Source organism: Tachyglossus aculeatus, chromosome X1 (genome assembly GCF_015852505.1).
Source record: "Tachyglossus aculeatus isolate mTacAcu1 chromosome X1, mTacAcu1.pri, whole genome shotgun sequence".
NCBI lineage: Eukaryota > Metazoa > Chordata > Mammalia > Monotremata > Tachyglossidae > Tachyglossus > Tachyglossus aculeatus.
In genome coordinates this window covers 53,971,262-53,985,876 of record NC_052101.1, presented here as the reverse complement: position 1 = coordinate 53,985,876, position 14,615 = coordinate 53,971,262, and the positions used below count along the sequence as shown (strand labels likewise).

The 14,615-nt window shown below is 47.8% G+C and overlaps 1 protein-coding gene across 3 annotated transcripts in view; it reads left to right on the top strand.

Annotated features, from left to right (window-relative positions):
• Positions 1 to 13,382, top strand: part of TMCC1 (transmembrane and coiled-coil domain family 1) — a 219,050-nt gene extending 205,668 nt beyond the window's left edge. For all 3 annotated transcript variants that reach the window (XM_038772024.1, XM_038772022.1, XM_038772023.1), the window contains 2 exons: positions 8,203 to 8,338; positions 12,253 to 13,382. In XM_038772024.1, coding sequence (XP_038627952.1) covers positions 8,203 to 8,338; positions 12,253 to 12,567 — 451 coding nt within the window. In that variant the 3' untranslated portion in view covers positions 12,568 to 13,382. The remainder of the gene's footprint in view (positions 1 to 8,202; positions 8,339 to 12,252) is intronic.
• The last annotated feature ends 1,233 nt before the right edge of the window (positions 13,383 to 14,615 follow it).

Here is a 14,615-nt window from a genome sequence, read left to right as displayed (position 1 = left end):
ATTGGCTGTTTTAACCTCTTTACTCTGAGTTTTAGGATGCTGGAAAAAGCTATAAAATTAGAAGAAGATGAGCTCCTTTTACTCCAAGCCCCCAGAGGATCTATGAACCAGGGCTTGGATCACAGGTTTGAAATAATGGAAGCATCAGCGTTTGACCTGAGGTAGAAAAACTCAAATCTCACACTGTTGTACTGTGGGGAGAGATTCCCGAGGGGGCGATACCTTGGTTAAAACAAAAAAATCTTTTTAATGGACTCAATTGCTGCCATAAGAGATCTGGTATCTTCTCTGTGCCATAAGCCTTAAGTCCAAGTTTCTGGACCAGCTGAGAGCTCTGAGTATTCCAAGAGCCCATCTTCAACCGGTGAGTCAGCTGAGTGTCGATGAATAACTATTCCCCATTGCTTCCATTGATTCCTCTCTGCCTGCTTCACGATTCCGTCTCCTAACCTCATATTTGATTTCGGTTTACCATCTCCACAGGTTTTCTGGGACTCGGCTTTCCTCCTCCTCCTTTTGACTAGTCTGAGCTGTTGGTTGTTGTCTACGCTAAACTGTGAGCTCCTTGTGGGCAGGGATCACATTTACCAACTCCGTTGTTTTGCACTCTTCCAGGCTCTGAGTACAGTCCTCGGCACAGAGTCGGGGCTCAGCAAATACCATTGATAGATCGTTTTCAACTTACTGGCCCCCTAGGTGGGCTGTCTCTTTTGTAAGACTTCCAGTGCTTCTGGAATCTAGAGGGTCGTCTGCAGTGCAGTTGCCTCAGTTAGCCTCATGACACATCCCAGGTAGTTTAGCCACTCCTTTGGGGTTGATCGATCAGTTGAGGACTGCCTAGCCTAGCAGTTATCTTGTTTCCAATTTGGCAAGTACCTGACTAAGCAGGTAGCCTGGGTTTACATCCCCCCAGGGGAAAGGAACTTTATGCTTACCAATCCCATCGCTTAGGGATGCAGGGAGACCTAAATCTCTTGCCGAGTATTGCTGCAATTGATGGCCAGTTTGGAACCTCACTTACAGAAGAGTCCTAATGAGTTTGGGGTAGCTAGTCCAGTCTGTTGGAGAGGGATCCGCCAACCAAAATATGGCCCAAGATATCGGCATCTTATAAACACTCCCAAGAAATTGGGTTTTCTCTTTTTGAATGGATCCTGATGTGCCATCAGCTACGTTGTCTCCTTTTGAAAAACGGGGTCCCCTTGCAAGGAAGAGTGTATAACTTTAAAACTTACAACTTTAAGAAGCAGCATATCCTGGTGGAAAGAGTATGGGCCTGGGAGTCAGAAGACCTGGATTCTGATTCCCGTTCTGCCGCGTATCTGCTGTGTGACCTTGGGCAAGTCACTTGAGTTCTCTGTGCCTCAGTTCCCTCAGCTGCAAAATGGGGATTCAATACCTGTTCTCCTTCCTGTTTAGACTGTGAGCCCCATGTGGGACATGATTATCTTGTGTCCACCCCAGTGTTTAGAACACTGCTTGGAACATAGTAAGCACTTAACAAATACTATTATCATTATTATTATTTTTAACAACTGGAGGCCTCCCCTGGTGCTCTGTTTTCAAGCAGAAATGGTTGGGAACAGCACCCATGGGCGTGCAACTGTCACAGAGAAATTCAGAGGGAGAGACAGGTCGAAAATTGGGAAGAGAGACACATGGAAGAGGAAGACTTAGGTGAAATCCTACCCCTCATTTAATAACAGAAATAATATCTTTTCAAATTGTGATGTTTGTTTAGTGCGTATCATTGGGTTGGGGGAAGGGGGAGTGCGGCTTTGAAATTCAGAATGTTTAGGGCACTACACTTCCTGGACACCTTAAATTTAATGGAGTTTGAAGGCAGTGCCTTAAAACAGAAAATGAAATTTTAGCTTTCTAAAGGGAAGTGTTCTAGGGGATTGAGCTACAGACTGGGAAATGAGACCTGGATTGGAACCCTGGTTCCAATAGTTGCTGGTGATGAACCCTAGGGAGAGTTTCTTCACTTCTTTTTGTCTCCCTTCCCTCATCTACTACCTGGGGACATGCTCCTGGAATAAAATGGCATCTTTACTTTGGGCTGCACGAGAACAGGTGGTGGAAGAATGCCTTGTTTAGTAATTATTGCTGTAGCTGTTGGACTTCGGGTGTTCCAGTGAGATGCCGAATCTATCAGTCAATCACCGGCATGTATTGAGGGCTTAGTGTGTGCAGAGCATTGTACTAAGCACTCAGGAGAGCAGAGTTGGTAGACACAATCCCTGCCCACAAGGAGCTGACAGCCGAGAAGGGGAGATAGACATGAAAATAAATTATAGCTATGTGCATAAGTACTTGTGAGGAGAAGGGAGAGTGAATATCAAGTGCTTAAAAGGTACAGATTTGAGTGCGTAGGTGACGTAGAAGAGTGAGGGAGTAGGGGAAATGAGGGTTTAGGGAAGGCTTCTTGGAGGAGATGGGATTTTAAGGGATTGATAATATGGATCGATGGAGTTGTCCAAAATAGATGAATTCACTAGGCTTTGTATCAGCTCTTCTCTAGACAAAAGCTTCTCTTACAAGTAATGTAAATCTCTGCTTCATACAACTAGTAGCTGCTGGCACTGAAACTCAGTTACGGGATTATCACACAGCCAGAAACCCAGAATAATAGGTTTCAGGCTGTGGCTCCTGTCAGGGAACAAAAATAAAGCCTTCCACAGCTCCAGAACCTGAGCCAAAACATTGCTAACTCAGTTCAGCAATGGGAAGTCCCATCAAATTGAATTAAACATGTTGCAGAACAAACCGGGAGTCCCACGTTCCAAGGGTCCGTGGGCATTTTGCCAGCTTCTTCGCTCATCAAAATATGCCTGGGCCTCAAGATTTATGGCTTTCTTCACTTCCTCCCTGGTGTTTCCTGCCGATTGGGAGTGTATATTTACCAGGGTTATGTCTGTGGCAGCACCACAGGATTTTAGCTACCCTGTAGCAGCTGCGGCTTTTCTTTTCTGGCAGCGGGGCACCCTTCTCCGGGTCTTCCGTGTGTCTTGAGAAAGGAAGCAAAGACCAGGAGCTGTGATTAGTTGGGGTTTGAACTGGATCCATAGGCACCAAAAACACTTGAATTCCAACTGCTGCTCTGTCCAGTCGTATTCATTGAGGGCGTATTCTGGGCAGAGCGCTCGACTCAGAGCTTAGGAGACTACAGTGCAGTTTGGTAATAATAATAATTATGGCATTTGCTAAGTGCTTACTATGTGCCAAGCACTGTTCTAAATACTGGGGTGGATACAAAGTTATCGGGTTATCCCACGTGGGGCTCACAGTCTTAGTCCCCATTTTACAGATGAGGTAACTGAGGCCCAGAGAAGTGAAGTGACTTGCCCAAGGTCACACAGCAGACAAGTGGCAGAGCTGGGGTTGGAACCCACGACCTCTGATTCCCAAGCTTGGGCTCTTTCCACTAAGCCATGCTGCTTCTTAGCCACAGTCCCTGCCCTGGAGAAGCTTACAGTCTAGTGAGAGAATTAGACGCTGAAGTAAATTACAGGTAGGGGGAAGGAATAGATTATAAAGCTGTAGACATAAACACAACAGGGTGGTGTGAGTACATAAACGCTTAGGGGATGCAGAAGTGCTGACGTTGCAATAGAGGAGGAAATAGGATAGGCAGATGAGAGCTTAATCAGGAAAGGACCTTGAAGAAGGGGAGAGCAGTGGTCTGCCAGATGTGGAAGGGGGAGGGAGTTTCTGGAAGAAGGGAGGGTGTGAGCCGAGGGGTCAGCAGCTCTAGAGACTATAGCGAGGTCGACTGGAGAGCAGCCAAGCATGGGAGCTGGAGTGCAGTGGTTGCAGTCTTGAGAGACGGAGAAGATGCCGGCATTGCCAATTGCGAGGGAAAAGTTAGGTGGGAGAGAGGATTTGGGAATCTCCTCTTAGGAGACTTTCAAGTTTGGGACGTGTCGAGCTAGAGTTGCCAGTGAGGCATCCTACAGTAGCATCAAATGGTCAGGATACCTGCTGATCCTGGTTGTTCGGACCAGACAAAAACACTCAATCGCAAACTGTGCAGCTTTATAGAGGAAGATGAGTGCACACGCAGAAGAATTATGTACATCCCCAAGCTGTCCAGCCACCCTGGAAGAATCTTAAAGAGAGAAGCACCATGGCCTAGTGTAAGAAACCTGGACTCTAATCCCAACTTTGCCACTCGTCTGCTGTGGCACTGTGGCGTCTTCCATTCATCACTTAACTGCTCCGTGCCTCAGTGTCCTCATCTGTAAAATGAGGCAGGACAGTGACTGTGTCCAGCCCGATTTCCTTGTTTCCACCCCAGCACTTAAAACAGTGCTTGACACATACCATATTTATTATGCCACTCACCAAAAATATGAAGCCTCTGTCTATATATTTATGCAAATAGAGAGAAGCTTCATAGTCTTGAGATGTGTATGCCCAGTAATTGCTTCCTTATCTGGCATGCTGGAGGGTTGGGAGGCACCAGTTAGCCTATGATGCCATTTAACTCAGAGTCAGGGCTGTCCCAGCACTCATACTGTTCCCCGAGCTGAAATGTGACCCAGATTCATTTATTTGGTGGAGGTGCTACTTCTGTAAATTTCCCCTCCTTAAAACTGTTGTTAGAAGGTGAACAATTACTAATCGGCAGAGCAAATCACTTCAGCCTGCCCTACCCGAGGTGGCTACTCTTCCTGTACAGATGGCTCGAGGGGAGCTGCTTATGGCATGATGTTTCCAACCCCATCCCGACCGTTGGGTGGAGTCGCCATTGGCCAAGACTGCAATGTGGGTGGCTTGAGCTTTTCAGTTAGTACGCACTGAACAGTGCAGCCTTGAAGGTGCTGGTTGTCTGTCCATTGTGTGAAGATGCTCATTTCCTCTAGAACATCTCTACATACATGTCTTAGCTCGATGGAGTGGCTAGGGCACGGGCCTGGGAGTCAGAAGGTCATAAGTGTGGGACCTTGGGCAAATCACTTCACTTCTTCGTGCCTGAGTTACCTCGTCTGTAAAATGGGAATGAGACTGTGAGCCCCACGTGGGACCAGGACTGTGTCCAACCTGATTTGCTTGTATCCACCCCAGTGTTTAGTACAGTGCCTAGCCCGTAATAAGCGCTTAACAAATACCATAATTATTATTATTACCTTAAGCTCAGTTATATCTTCAGGTGAACTCTTCGTTTTCCCTCCCAACTCCTCTCCTCCCAGTAGCTTTCCTATCCCAGTTGACAGCATCACTATTTTTCCTTCCTCCAAAGTCCACAATCTTGGCATTATTCTGGACTCCTCTTTTTTCTTCCAAGTTCAATTTATCATTACATGCAGTTGGTTTTTGCTCTGTTGCATTTCTTGGATCTGACCATTCTTCTCCATCTGATTGGCCACCACCCTGGTCCAGGCAACCAATCAATCCACGGTATTTATTGAGCGCTTACTATGAGCAGAGCACTGTACTTGGTGCTTGGGAGGACAGTACAGCAGAATCCCTGCCCATAACGAGCTTACAATCTAGAGGGACTTGACTGCTGCATCCAGCCTCCTCAATGGTTTCCCTGCCTTCCTCCTTTTGTTCACACTTCACTCTGCTGCCCAAATCAGTCTTCTAAAACACGTACTGCACACGTCTTGGCACTCCCCAAAACCTCCAATGGTTGCCCATATCTCATCACATTGAGCAGAAACACCTGCCCATTAGCTTTAAGGTACTCAGTCAGCTCCCTCCCTCATATACCAATCCACTCTTCCTCCCACTACACCCCAGCCCGGACTCTTAGTTTCCCTCAAACTAACATAGCCACTGAGCCTCGTTCTCATCTCTTCCATCTCGTCTTTTAGACTGTGAGCCCACTCTTTTAGACTGTGAGCCCACTGTTGGGTAGGGACTGTCTCTATATGTTGCCAATTTGTACTTCCCAAGCGCTTAGTACAGTGCTCTGCACATAGTAAGCGCTCAATAAATACGATTGATGATGATCTCTGATCCCTTGCTCTCTCTCTCCCCTCTGGAACTCCTTACCCACTCAAATGTGCCAGACCACAACTCTCCCCATATCGCAAGCCCTTCTGAAATTGCATGACCTCATCAATTTATTCATTCAATCGTATTTATTGAGCACTTACTATGTACAGATCACTGTACTATTTTATATGCCCCTATCTCCCACCACAGCACTCTTACACCAGCTGTGCACTTGTGTGCTTACAACCACCTGTAGTAGTGCTAGATATATCATCTTACCTCCCCTACTACGTAAGCACTCACTCACATACCCACTTTTCCTTCATCCCCTTATAATGGAAAGTACCTTAGTGTCTGCTAGCCAGTCAGTTAATAGTATTTATTGAGCGCTTACTGTGTGCAGAGCACTGTACTAAGCTCTCAAGAGGGTACAGTATCACAGACACATTCCCTGTCCACAACGAGCATACAGTCTACAGGGAAAGACGGACATTTAAAAAATAAATAAATCAATTACAGATATGTACCTCAGTGTTGTGGGGCTGGGGTGGGGGGGATGAGTGAAGGGAGCAAGTCAGAGCAATGCAGAAGGGAGAAGGAGAAGAGGAAAGGAGTGCATAGTCAGGGAAGTCCTCTTGGAGGAGATGTGCCTTCAATAAGCCTTTGGATTGGGGTTGTTGGTTTTGAGGAGGGAGGGTGTTCCAGGCCCGAGACAGGATGCAGATGAGAGGTCGGCAGCAATATAGATGATATTGAGGTACGGTAAGAAGGTTAGCGTTAAGAGGAGCATTTAGCACAGTGCTCTGAACAGAGTAAGCCTCAATAAATACCGTTTATTGCTTGATTGATTGGATGATTGATTTCTGACACCTCTGTCTGTGTCTGCTGATGCAATGGGACAAGAGCCACATGGAGCCAATGGTCTTCCCCCGACTGTGCTCTCATAAAGAATGTGCCCGCGCTGTGAGGTTGCAGGCTCTATTTGCAGTTCCCGGCGTTGATTTCGTATCTCTCTTAATCTAAGATGACTATGTTATCCAAAACTCAAAGAGGGGCCAAAAAGCCAGGCAAGAAAAAAGATTGAAAAACAGATCCAGAAGGGAAGAGGGAAGGAGAAAGATGCGGAGCAGTACTTACCAGTTGCTTCACCCCTACTACACATTCCCACCTGCCAATCAGTCCATCAATCAATGGTATTTATTGAGCACTTACTGTGTGCAGAGCACTGTGCTAAATGCTTGGGAGAGGACAGCATAACAGAGTTGGTAGACATGTTCCCTGCCCACAAGGAGCTGGGAAAAAAAAACACAAAAGCAGGACTTTTAGCAGTCCCACTAGCCACTTTGGAGGCATGGGAGGATCCCCAAATTAGACATTTAGATGATGCCGAAATTGATGACCCCCTGAATGGGATGACTATTACATGTTTCTTAGAATTCTTTATTGGTTTGCTACCCTGGAAGAAATTAAAATAAAAAAGTCTGGGAGGATCATGAGCAGGTTCAGCTTATGCTTCAGCATCTGGCCTGAAAATCCTTAGTGAAAGCTAAGTATTTAAACTGGAATTCTAACAGAGAACGTTATTTCTGTTGGGTAATTATCAGCCATAGGTCTGACCGTAGGATGCCTCACTTCCCATACTGTTCTCTCCTCCCGTTCAGTTTTTAAAATTAGCGCTAGAGTTATTCCAATAGCTGTGGAAAAATGAAGAAGAAATGGTGTTAATTGCATTAAATCCTGAATAGGCGTTGGAGAGGAAAGAACAAAAAACTCCAAAGTCTCACCATGTTGCTTGCCCAGGCCTGGGATGAGGTCATGACACAAAGGAGGTTGGTTATCATTTGTGCTTTACATTGACACACTTTCCTTCTGTGCTACTCAGACTTAACCAGTAAAAATGTCTTCAGGGCTCCGTGTGTTTACAATTACCCAGGGCTACCAGTTCTCCTGTGTTGAGAATGATATGTTGGTTGTCACAGAAGAGCTTGCCGTCTCCGTAGTGTGGATCAGCCACTGGCTATAAATTCAGGGGGCTAAGAGTTCTAATTCCAGCATGGGAGTGCTGTGTGACCTTGGGCAATTCTCCTAACCTCTCTGGGCTTTGAGTTTTTTGTTTTGGCGTTTTGCGTTTTTTTTCCCCAAGAGGAAACGGGTGGTTAAGGGGATGAACCAATAAATACTATTGGTGGGAAAAGCATTTCGTAGAAAACAGATGATGCAGAATAATTATGGCAATCTTTCTTTTCCTCTTTCTAGATGTGAACGATTGGAGGAGCAATTAAATGACCTGACTGAGCTCCATCAGAATGAAATTTTGAACCTTAAGCAAGAACTGGCCAGCATGGAGGAGAAAATTGCCTACCAGTCTTATGAAAGGGCCCGAGACATTCAGGTCAGCCCCCCAGGCCTGGGAGCAGGAGTGGAAAGCAGGGTAGAGCAGAGGGTACTTTTTATTCCTGGTGTGAGCAGAGCGATTATGAAATGCAGGGTGACCCTTTGCTGCTGTGAAATGGGGCATAGGGAAGTCTGCTTCTTTCCGAGGATGACAGGAACCCCCATGGAGTGGCTGCACTTTAGGCCAAACACAGACCTTTACCCGCGGGGTCCGCTCACACAAAACTTGGGTCCCAATGGTCAAGGGTGGTTAGAGAAGCAGCGTGGCTCAGTGGAAATGAGCACGGGCTTTGGAGTCAGAGGTCTTGGGTTCAAATCCCGGCTCCACCAATTGTCAGCTGTGTGACTTTGGGCAAGTCACGTAATCAATCAGTTAATTAGTCAATCGTATTTATTGAGCGCTTACTGTGTGCAGAGCACTGTACTAAGCACTTGGGAAGTACAAGCTGGCAACACATAGAGACAGTCCCTACCCAACAGTGGGCTCACAGTCTAGAAGGGGGAGAGAGAGAACAAAACCAAACATACTAACAAAATAAAATAAATAGACTAGATAGGTACAAGTAAAATAAATAGAGTAATAAATATGTACAAACATATATACACATATACAGGTGCTGTGGGGAAGGGAAGGAGGTAAGATGGGGGGGATGGAGAGGGGGACGAGGGGGAGAGGAAGGAAGGGGCTCAGTCTGGGAAGGCCTCCTGGAGGAGGTGAGCTCTCAGGAGGGCCTTGAAGGAAGAGAGCTAGCTTGGCGGATGGGCAGAGGGAGGGCATTCCAGGCCTGGGGGAGGACGTGGGCCGGGGGTCAATGGCGGGACAGGCAAGAACGAGGCACAGTGAGGAGATTAGCGGCAGAGGAGCGGAGGGTGTGGGCTGAGCTGTAGAAGGAGAGAAGGGAGGTGAGGTACGAGGGGGCGAGGTGATGGAGAGCCTTGAAGCCCAGGGTGAGGAGTTTTTGCCTGATGCGCAGATTGATTGGTAGCCACTGGAGATTTTTGAGGAGGGGAGTAACATGCCCAGAGTGTTTCTGGACAAAGACAATCCGGGCAGCGGTGTGAAGTATGGATTGAAGTGGGGAGAGACACGAGGATGGGAGATCAGAGAGAAGGCTGATGCAGTAGTCCAGACGGGATAGGATGAGAGCTTGAATGAGCAGGGTAGTGGTTTGGATGGAGAGGAAAGGGCGGATCTTGGCAATGTTGCGGAGCTGAGACCAGCAGGTTTTGGTGACGGCTCGGATGTGAGGGGTGAATGAGAGAGCGGAGTCGAGGATGACACCAAGGTTGCGGGCTTGTGAGACGGGAAGGATGGTAGTGCCGTCAACAGAGATGGGAAAGTCAGGGAGAGGGCAGGGTTTGGGAGGGAAGAAAAGGAATTCAGTCTTGGACATGTTGAGTTTTAGGTGGCGGGCAGACATCCAGATGGAGATGTCCTGAAGGCAGGAGGAGATGCGAGCCTGGAAAGAGGGGGAGAGAGCAGGGGCAGAGATGTAGATCCGGGTGTCATCAGCGTAGAGATGATAGTTGAAGCCGTGGGAGCGAATGAGGTCACCAAGGGAGTGAGTGTAGAACTTAACTTCTCTGAGCCTGAGTTCCCTCATCTGTAAAATGGGGATGAAGACTGTGAGCCCCCCATGGGACAACCTGATCATCTTGTAACCTCCCCAGCACTTAGAACAGTGCTTTGCACATAGTAAGTGCTTAATAAATGCCATAAAAAAAAAGGGAGGATGGGAGCTAGTGCCACTTTTCCACTACAAACAAATGGGGAAGTGATTCATTCATTCATTCATTCAATCATATTTATTGAGCGCAGTGCAGAGCACTGTACTAAGCACTTGGAAAGTACAAGTTGGCAACATATAAAGATGGTCCCTACCCAACAGCGGGTTCACAGTCTAGAAGGGGGAGACAGTCTGCCTTTGACTTGCCCAGATAAGGAAGTGTCTCCCAGGGAAACACATTCCCTGGGACTTGGGGAGTTTTTTTAAGTAAACCCACCCATGGAAACAGGACCTGGCCAGGAAACATCAGCAAACAGCCCCATAGTTAGGGAATTTCCAGTAGTCGCTTCCCTTTTCCAGATCTCCTGGAATGGTGTCTTTCCTTTCTGATGACTTTCTGATGACTTCCAGTCTTCTAGACTATGAGCCCGCTGTTGGGTAGGGACCGTCTCTATATGTTGCCAACTTGTACTTCCCAAGCGCTTAGTACAGTGTTGTGCTCACAGTAAGTGCTCAATAAATATGATTGAATGAATGAATGATGAAGGGACAGATATTTTCAGTTTCTCATGTAAGACCATTTGATAAGCTTCGTTTTTTTTTTACCAGCTCACCCCCTTCCCAAGTGCTCAGACAGGATGAGGTGGGCTAGCAGGGTGAGGGTAGGAGAAGAATTTGGGTGCCCTTGTTGAGTCTTCCCATCCCCTGAGTTTAGCTCAACCGGAAGAGGCCTCTAGAACACTGACACCAGCCCCGTGTTCTCGAGCCTGGATGAAGCTGCTCAGAAACTCAGAACATTAAGGGAAGCCCTGGGCCTCTGAGAAGAGAGTTTTGATAAAGTTCAGGGAACGTGTCTACCAACTCTCCCTAGTGCCTAATACAATGCTCTGCAGTAAGTGCTCAGTAAATACGGTTGATTGATTGAAATGGGGTCCATTTGCTGAGGGAAAAGAAGCAGCATGGCCTAGTGGAAAGAGCCCAGACCTGGGGAGTTGGAGGACCTGGGTTCTAATCCCGGCTCCGCCACTTGTCTATCGTGTGACCTTGGGCAAGTCACTTAACTTCTTTGTGCCTCACTCAGTTACCTCATCTGTAAAATGGAGATTAAGACTGTTATCCCCATGTGGGATATGGACCACGTCCATCCTGATTACCTTGTAAATGCCCCAGCACTTAACAAATACCATTTGAAAAAAAACAACACAGGGTCTAAGGCCTTGCCCTGGGGAGGATAGGATTGGGGGTGGAGGGGAGGGTAGTAAGTAGCCATCTCTCCTCGGTAATGTCAGGGCAGGACCTGGAGCTATTGTCAGTTCTCATCTCAGCCTTCAGAGGCCTGAGGAAATTGGAACGCAGGATCAGAAATGACCTCTGGGCTCATCCCTACCTCCAGAATTAGCACTACCGAGGGAAGTCATTTTCTTGAATTAAAAGAGGGCCCCGAGCCTCAAAGTCAATCCATTCAAGACAGCAAAGACCTATTGGGTCCTATGTTCATTCATTCATTCATTCAATCGTATTTATTGAGCGCTTACTGTGTGCAGAGCACTAAGCGCTTGGAAGCACAAGTTGGCAACATATAGAGACAGCCCCTACCCAACAGCGGACTCACAGTCTAGAAGGGGGAGACAGACAACAAAACTAAACATATTAACAAAATAAAATAAATAGAATAAATACGTACAAGTGAAATAAATAAATAAATAGAGTAATAAATATGTACAAACATATACAGGTGCTGTGGGGAGGGGAAGGAGGTAAGGCGGGGGATGGGGGGGGGAGGGGGAGAGGAAGGAAGGGGCTCAGTCTGGGAAGGCCTCCTGGAGGAGGTGAGCTCTCAGTAGGGCTATGTGGGCACCCGCTTCCAGCTAGTCCCCCCCAGGTTGACAGATTGGGTGCAGGAGCCCCACCGGCCACCATAGAAAGGGCCCTCAAACTTGGGAGACGATGGGTGGTTGCTCCCATCGTCAGTTGCGTGTCTGGCTTCTAGTTGGCCTGCCTTTCGTGTAAGGGCTCATTCCAAGCCACGTGGCCTGACAACTTCCTTAGGACATTCAGGGCTTGCTGACTCGTGCCAGCCGTGTCTTGGTGCAGGGGAGGGGGGGAGGCGGAGAGAGAGAATGAGTCAGCAGCGCTGGCTGAGTAGCCTGTTTCCCCACCCCCCCCACCCCTCTCTGGCCCTCAGGAAGCCCTGGAAGCTTGCCAGACCCGGATCTCCAAGATGGAGCTGCAGCAGCAGCAGCAGCAGGTTGTCCAACTGGAAGGACTGGAGAACGCCACCGCCAGGAACCTCCTGGGCAAGTTCATCAACATCCTTCTCGCCCTCATGGCTGTCCTCCTGGTCTTCGTCTCGACCGTGGCCAACTGCATCGTCCCTCTCATGAAGACCCGCAACCGGACGTTCAGCACTTTATTCCTCGTGGTCTTCATTGCCTTTCTCTGGAAGCACTGGGACGCGATCTTCAGCCATGTGGAACGGTTCTTCTCCCCCCCTAGATGATGCTGATGATGTTGTGGGGAGGCCGCTGCCCCCAGCTCTGGCGAGTGCATGCGGCAAAGATTAGACAGCGACTTACTCTGAAGTTTCAACCAATACCAGAGTCGAGTGAATCTGTTTACATTTAGAATAACTTTTTTTCTCTGAGACACGATTGCAATAGTATTTTTTAGATTTTATCCAAGAAGTTTTGGGGGGCCGAGGATCCTGGATCATTTTTATGTAGCATGATTCTCCCAGGATGCAGATCGTAAGGGTTCTCAAAATGTGACCACACAAAACCAACAAGACCTGGAGCACACTAATAGGCAATTTCCATCCTGCATTAATCCCCATTAGGAAGATGAACTAGTGTGGTTCGCTTAGACCAGTTAGACCTGGTTGCTGTCTCATCTGACGGCCCCACCCTGGCCCCCAGGATGATACTCTTTACTGTGAAATCCTCGCACATTCCACGGCTGAATGTATAGATTCAGGGTGGGTTTTCTTTAGCTGCGGAAATCGCACGGATCTCTCCTCCGACTTGCACACCCGAGTCGACCGCTCACGCTAACCTGCGGTTTGCTCATTTTTGTGTCCGGCTGCTTAACCTTTGGCTAGACTACAGAAATGAAAATGCCATGACCTACACGATAACTGTACAGTCCTCCTCCAGTATTTTGAAGTTGCCCTCTAAACACTTAATCTTAAGCAAAAGCCCTTGGCCGCACTTTTAAGGTTTTTTTACGTGTGTACAGTCACAGATTTAAAACAAAAAAGGCCGAACAGCATACTTGAAGAATGTAATACTCAAACTCTCAGTGCTTCCTTATGGTTTCTAATAGGATTTTTTATTATTATTATTATTATGATATTATAATTATTGGGTTGGTGGGGAGGGAAGGGGTTGGGAGGGTTGTGTTCTTTTTTTTTCCTTTGAAGTAAAGTGACGTTTTTAAATGAAGAAATGCACAGATAACAAAATGGGATCTGTCTTGTCCCAAAATAGTGAGGGAAGTGAGTCTTGCTTGCAAGGGCTTGCCCCTACCCTGATACCCTTGCCAACAGATGCCACATCTGGAAACCTCCCTCCCTCCTCTCTCTGGACCTTTGGTTTGGTTTGGTTTGCTGATGGGGTGGGTTTGCTTAAGCGGGAGCAGGGCAGCAAGGCGGAGGGGGAAGGAAAGGCTCTTGCATTCTTAAACCTGCCTCGAAGGAGCTTGGATTCCTACCTCGGACAACAAGAAATTCTTCTCCCCTACTTAGGGAGCCTGGATGGGCTGGTCTGGAGGGAAGACTCAAGGAGACTCTGTGGAAATAACAGTTAGTCTTAACGCCTGGCGTTTCTTTCATTTGGAAAACAGTATCCCCAGTCACTGAAACCAAAGTTGTCCTTCTAGGCGAAGGCAGAGTGGAAATGATTTGTGTGGTCCCGGGAGCCAACCATTCAGAGTCTCTCTCTCTCTGTCTCTCTCTCTCCCCCTCTCCCCCTCTCTCCCCCTCTCTCCCTCTCTCCCTCTCTCTCCCTCTCTCCCCCTCTCTCCCCTTCTCTCCCTCTTCCTCTCCCTCTCCCTCTCCCCTTCTCTCCCACTCCCCTTCCCTCCCTCTCTCCCTCTCTCCCTCCCCCTTCCCCTCCCTCTTCCTCTCCCTCCCCCTCCCTCTTCCTTTCCCTCCCTCTCCCTCTGATGAGGCCACTTGAGATGATTCCCCAGAACGAGAAGAGAGGAAGAAGCAACAGAAGAGGCTGGACCCCGAGCACCAGAAATTAGTTTTTGCCAGGGACCTGTTGTCCTGACCTGGATTGATGAAAAGCATTTCCAGTCCAGGCCCTGGAAGACACCAGTGTGGGTTAAAACGCAGCATCTGAGAGTTTGTGGAAGTTGGCTGGGCCTGTCACTTTCCTTTAACCAGCCCCCATGTTCCATCAGAGCAGAGACTGCAGGTCACTTGGAAGGAAAAGGGATTCTTTTTCTGCCCTGTCATGCTAGAGAATTGCACTGTTGTTCCTTGGCCTCAGTTCTTTGCCAGCGATTGTTGTGCAGGTGACATTTGATGATATGTACTAGGAAATG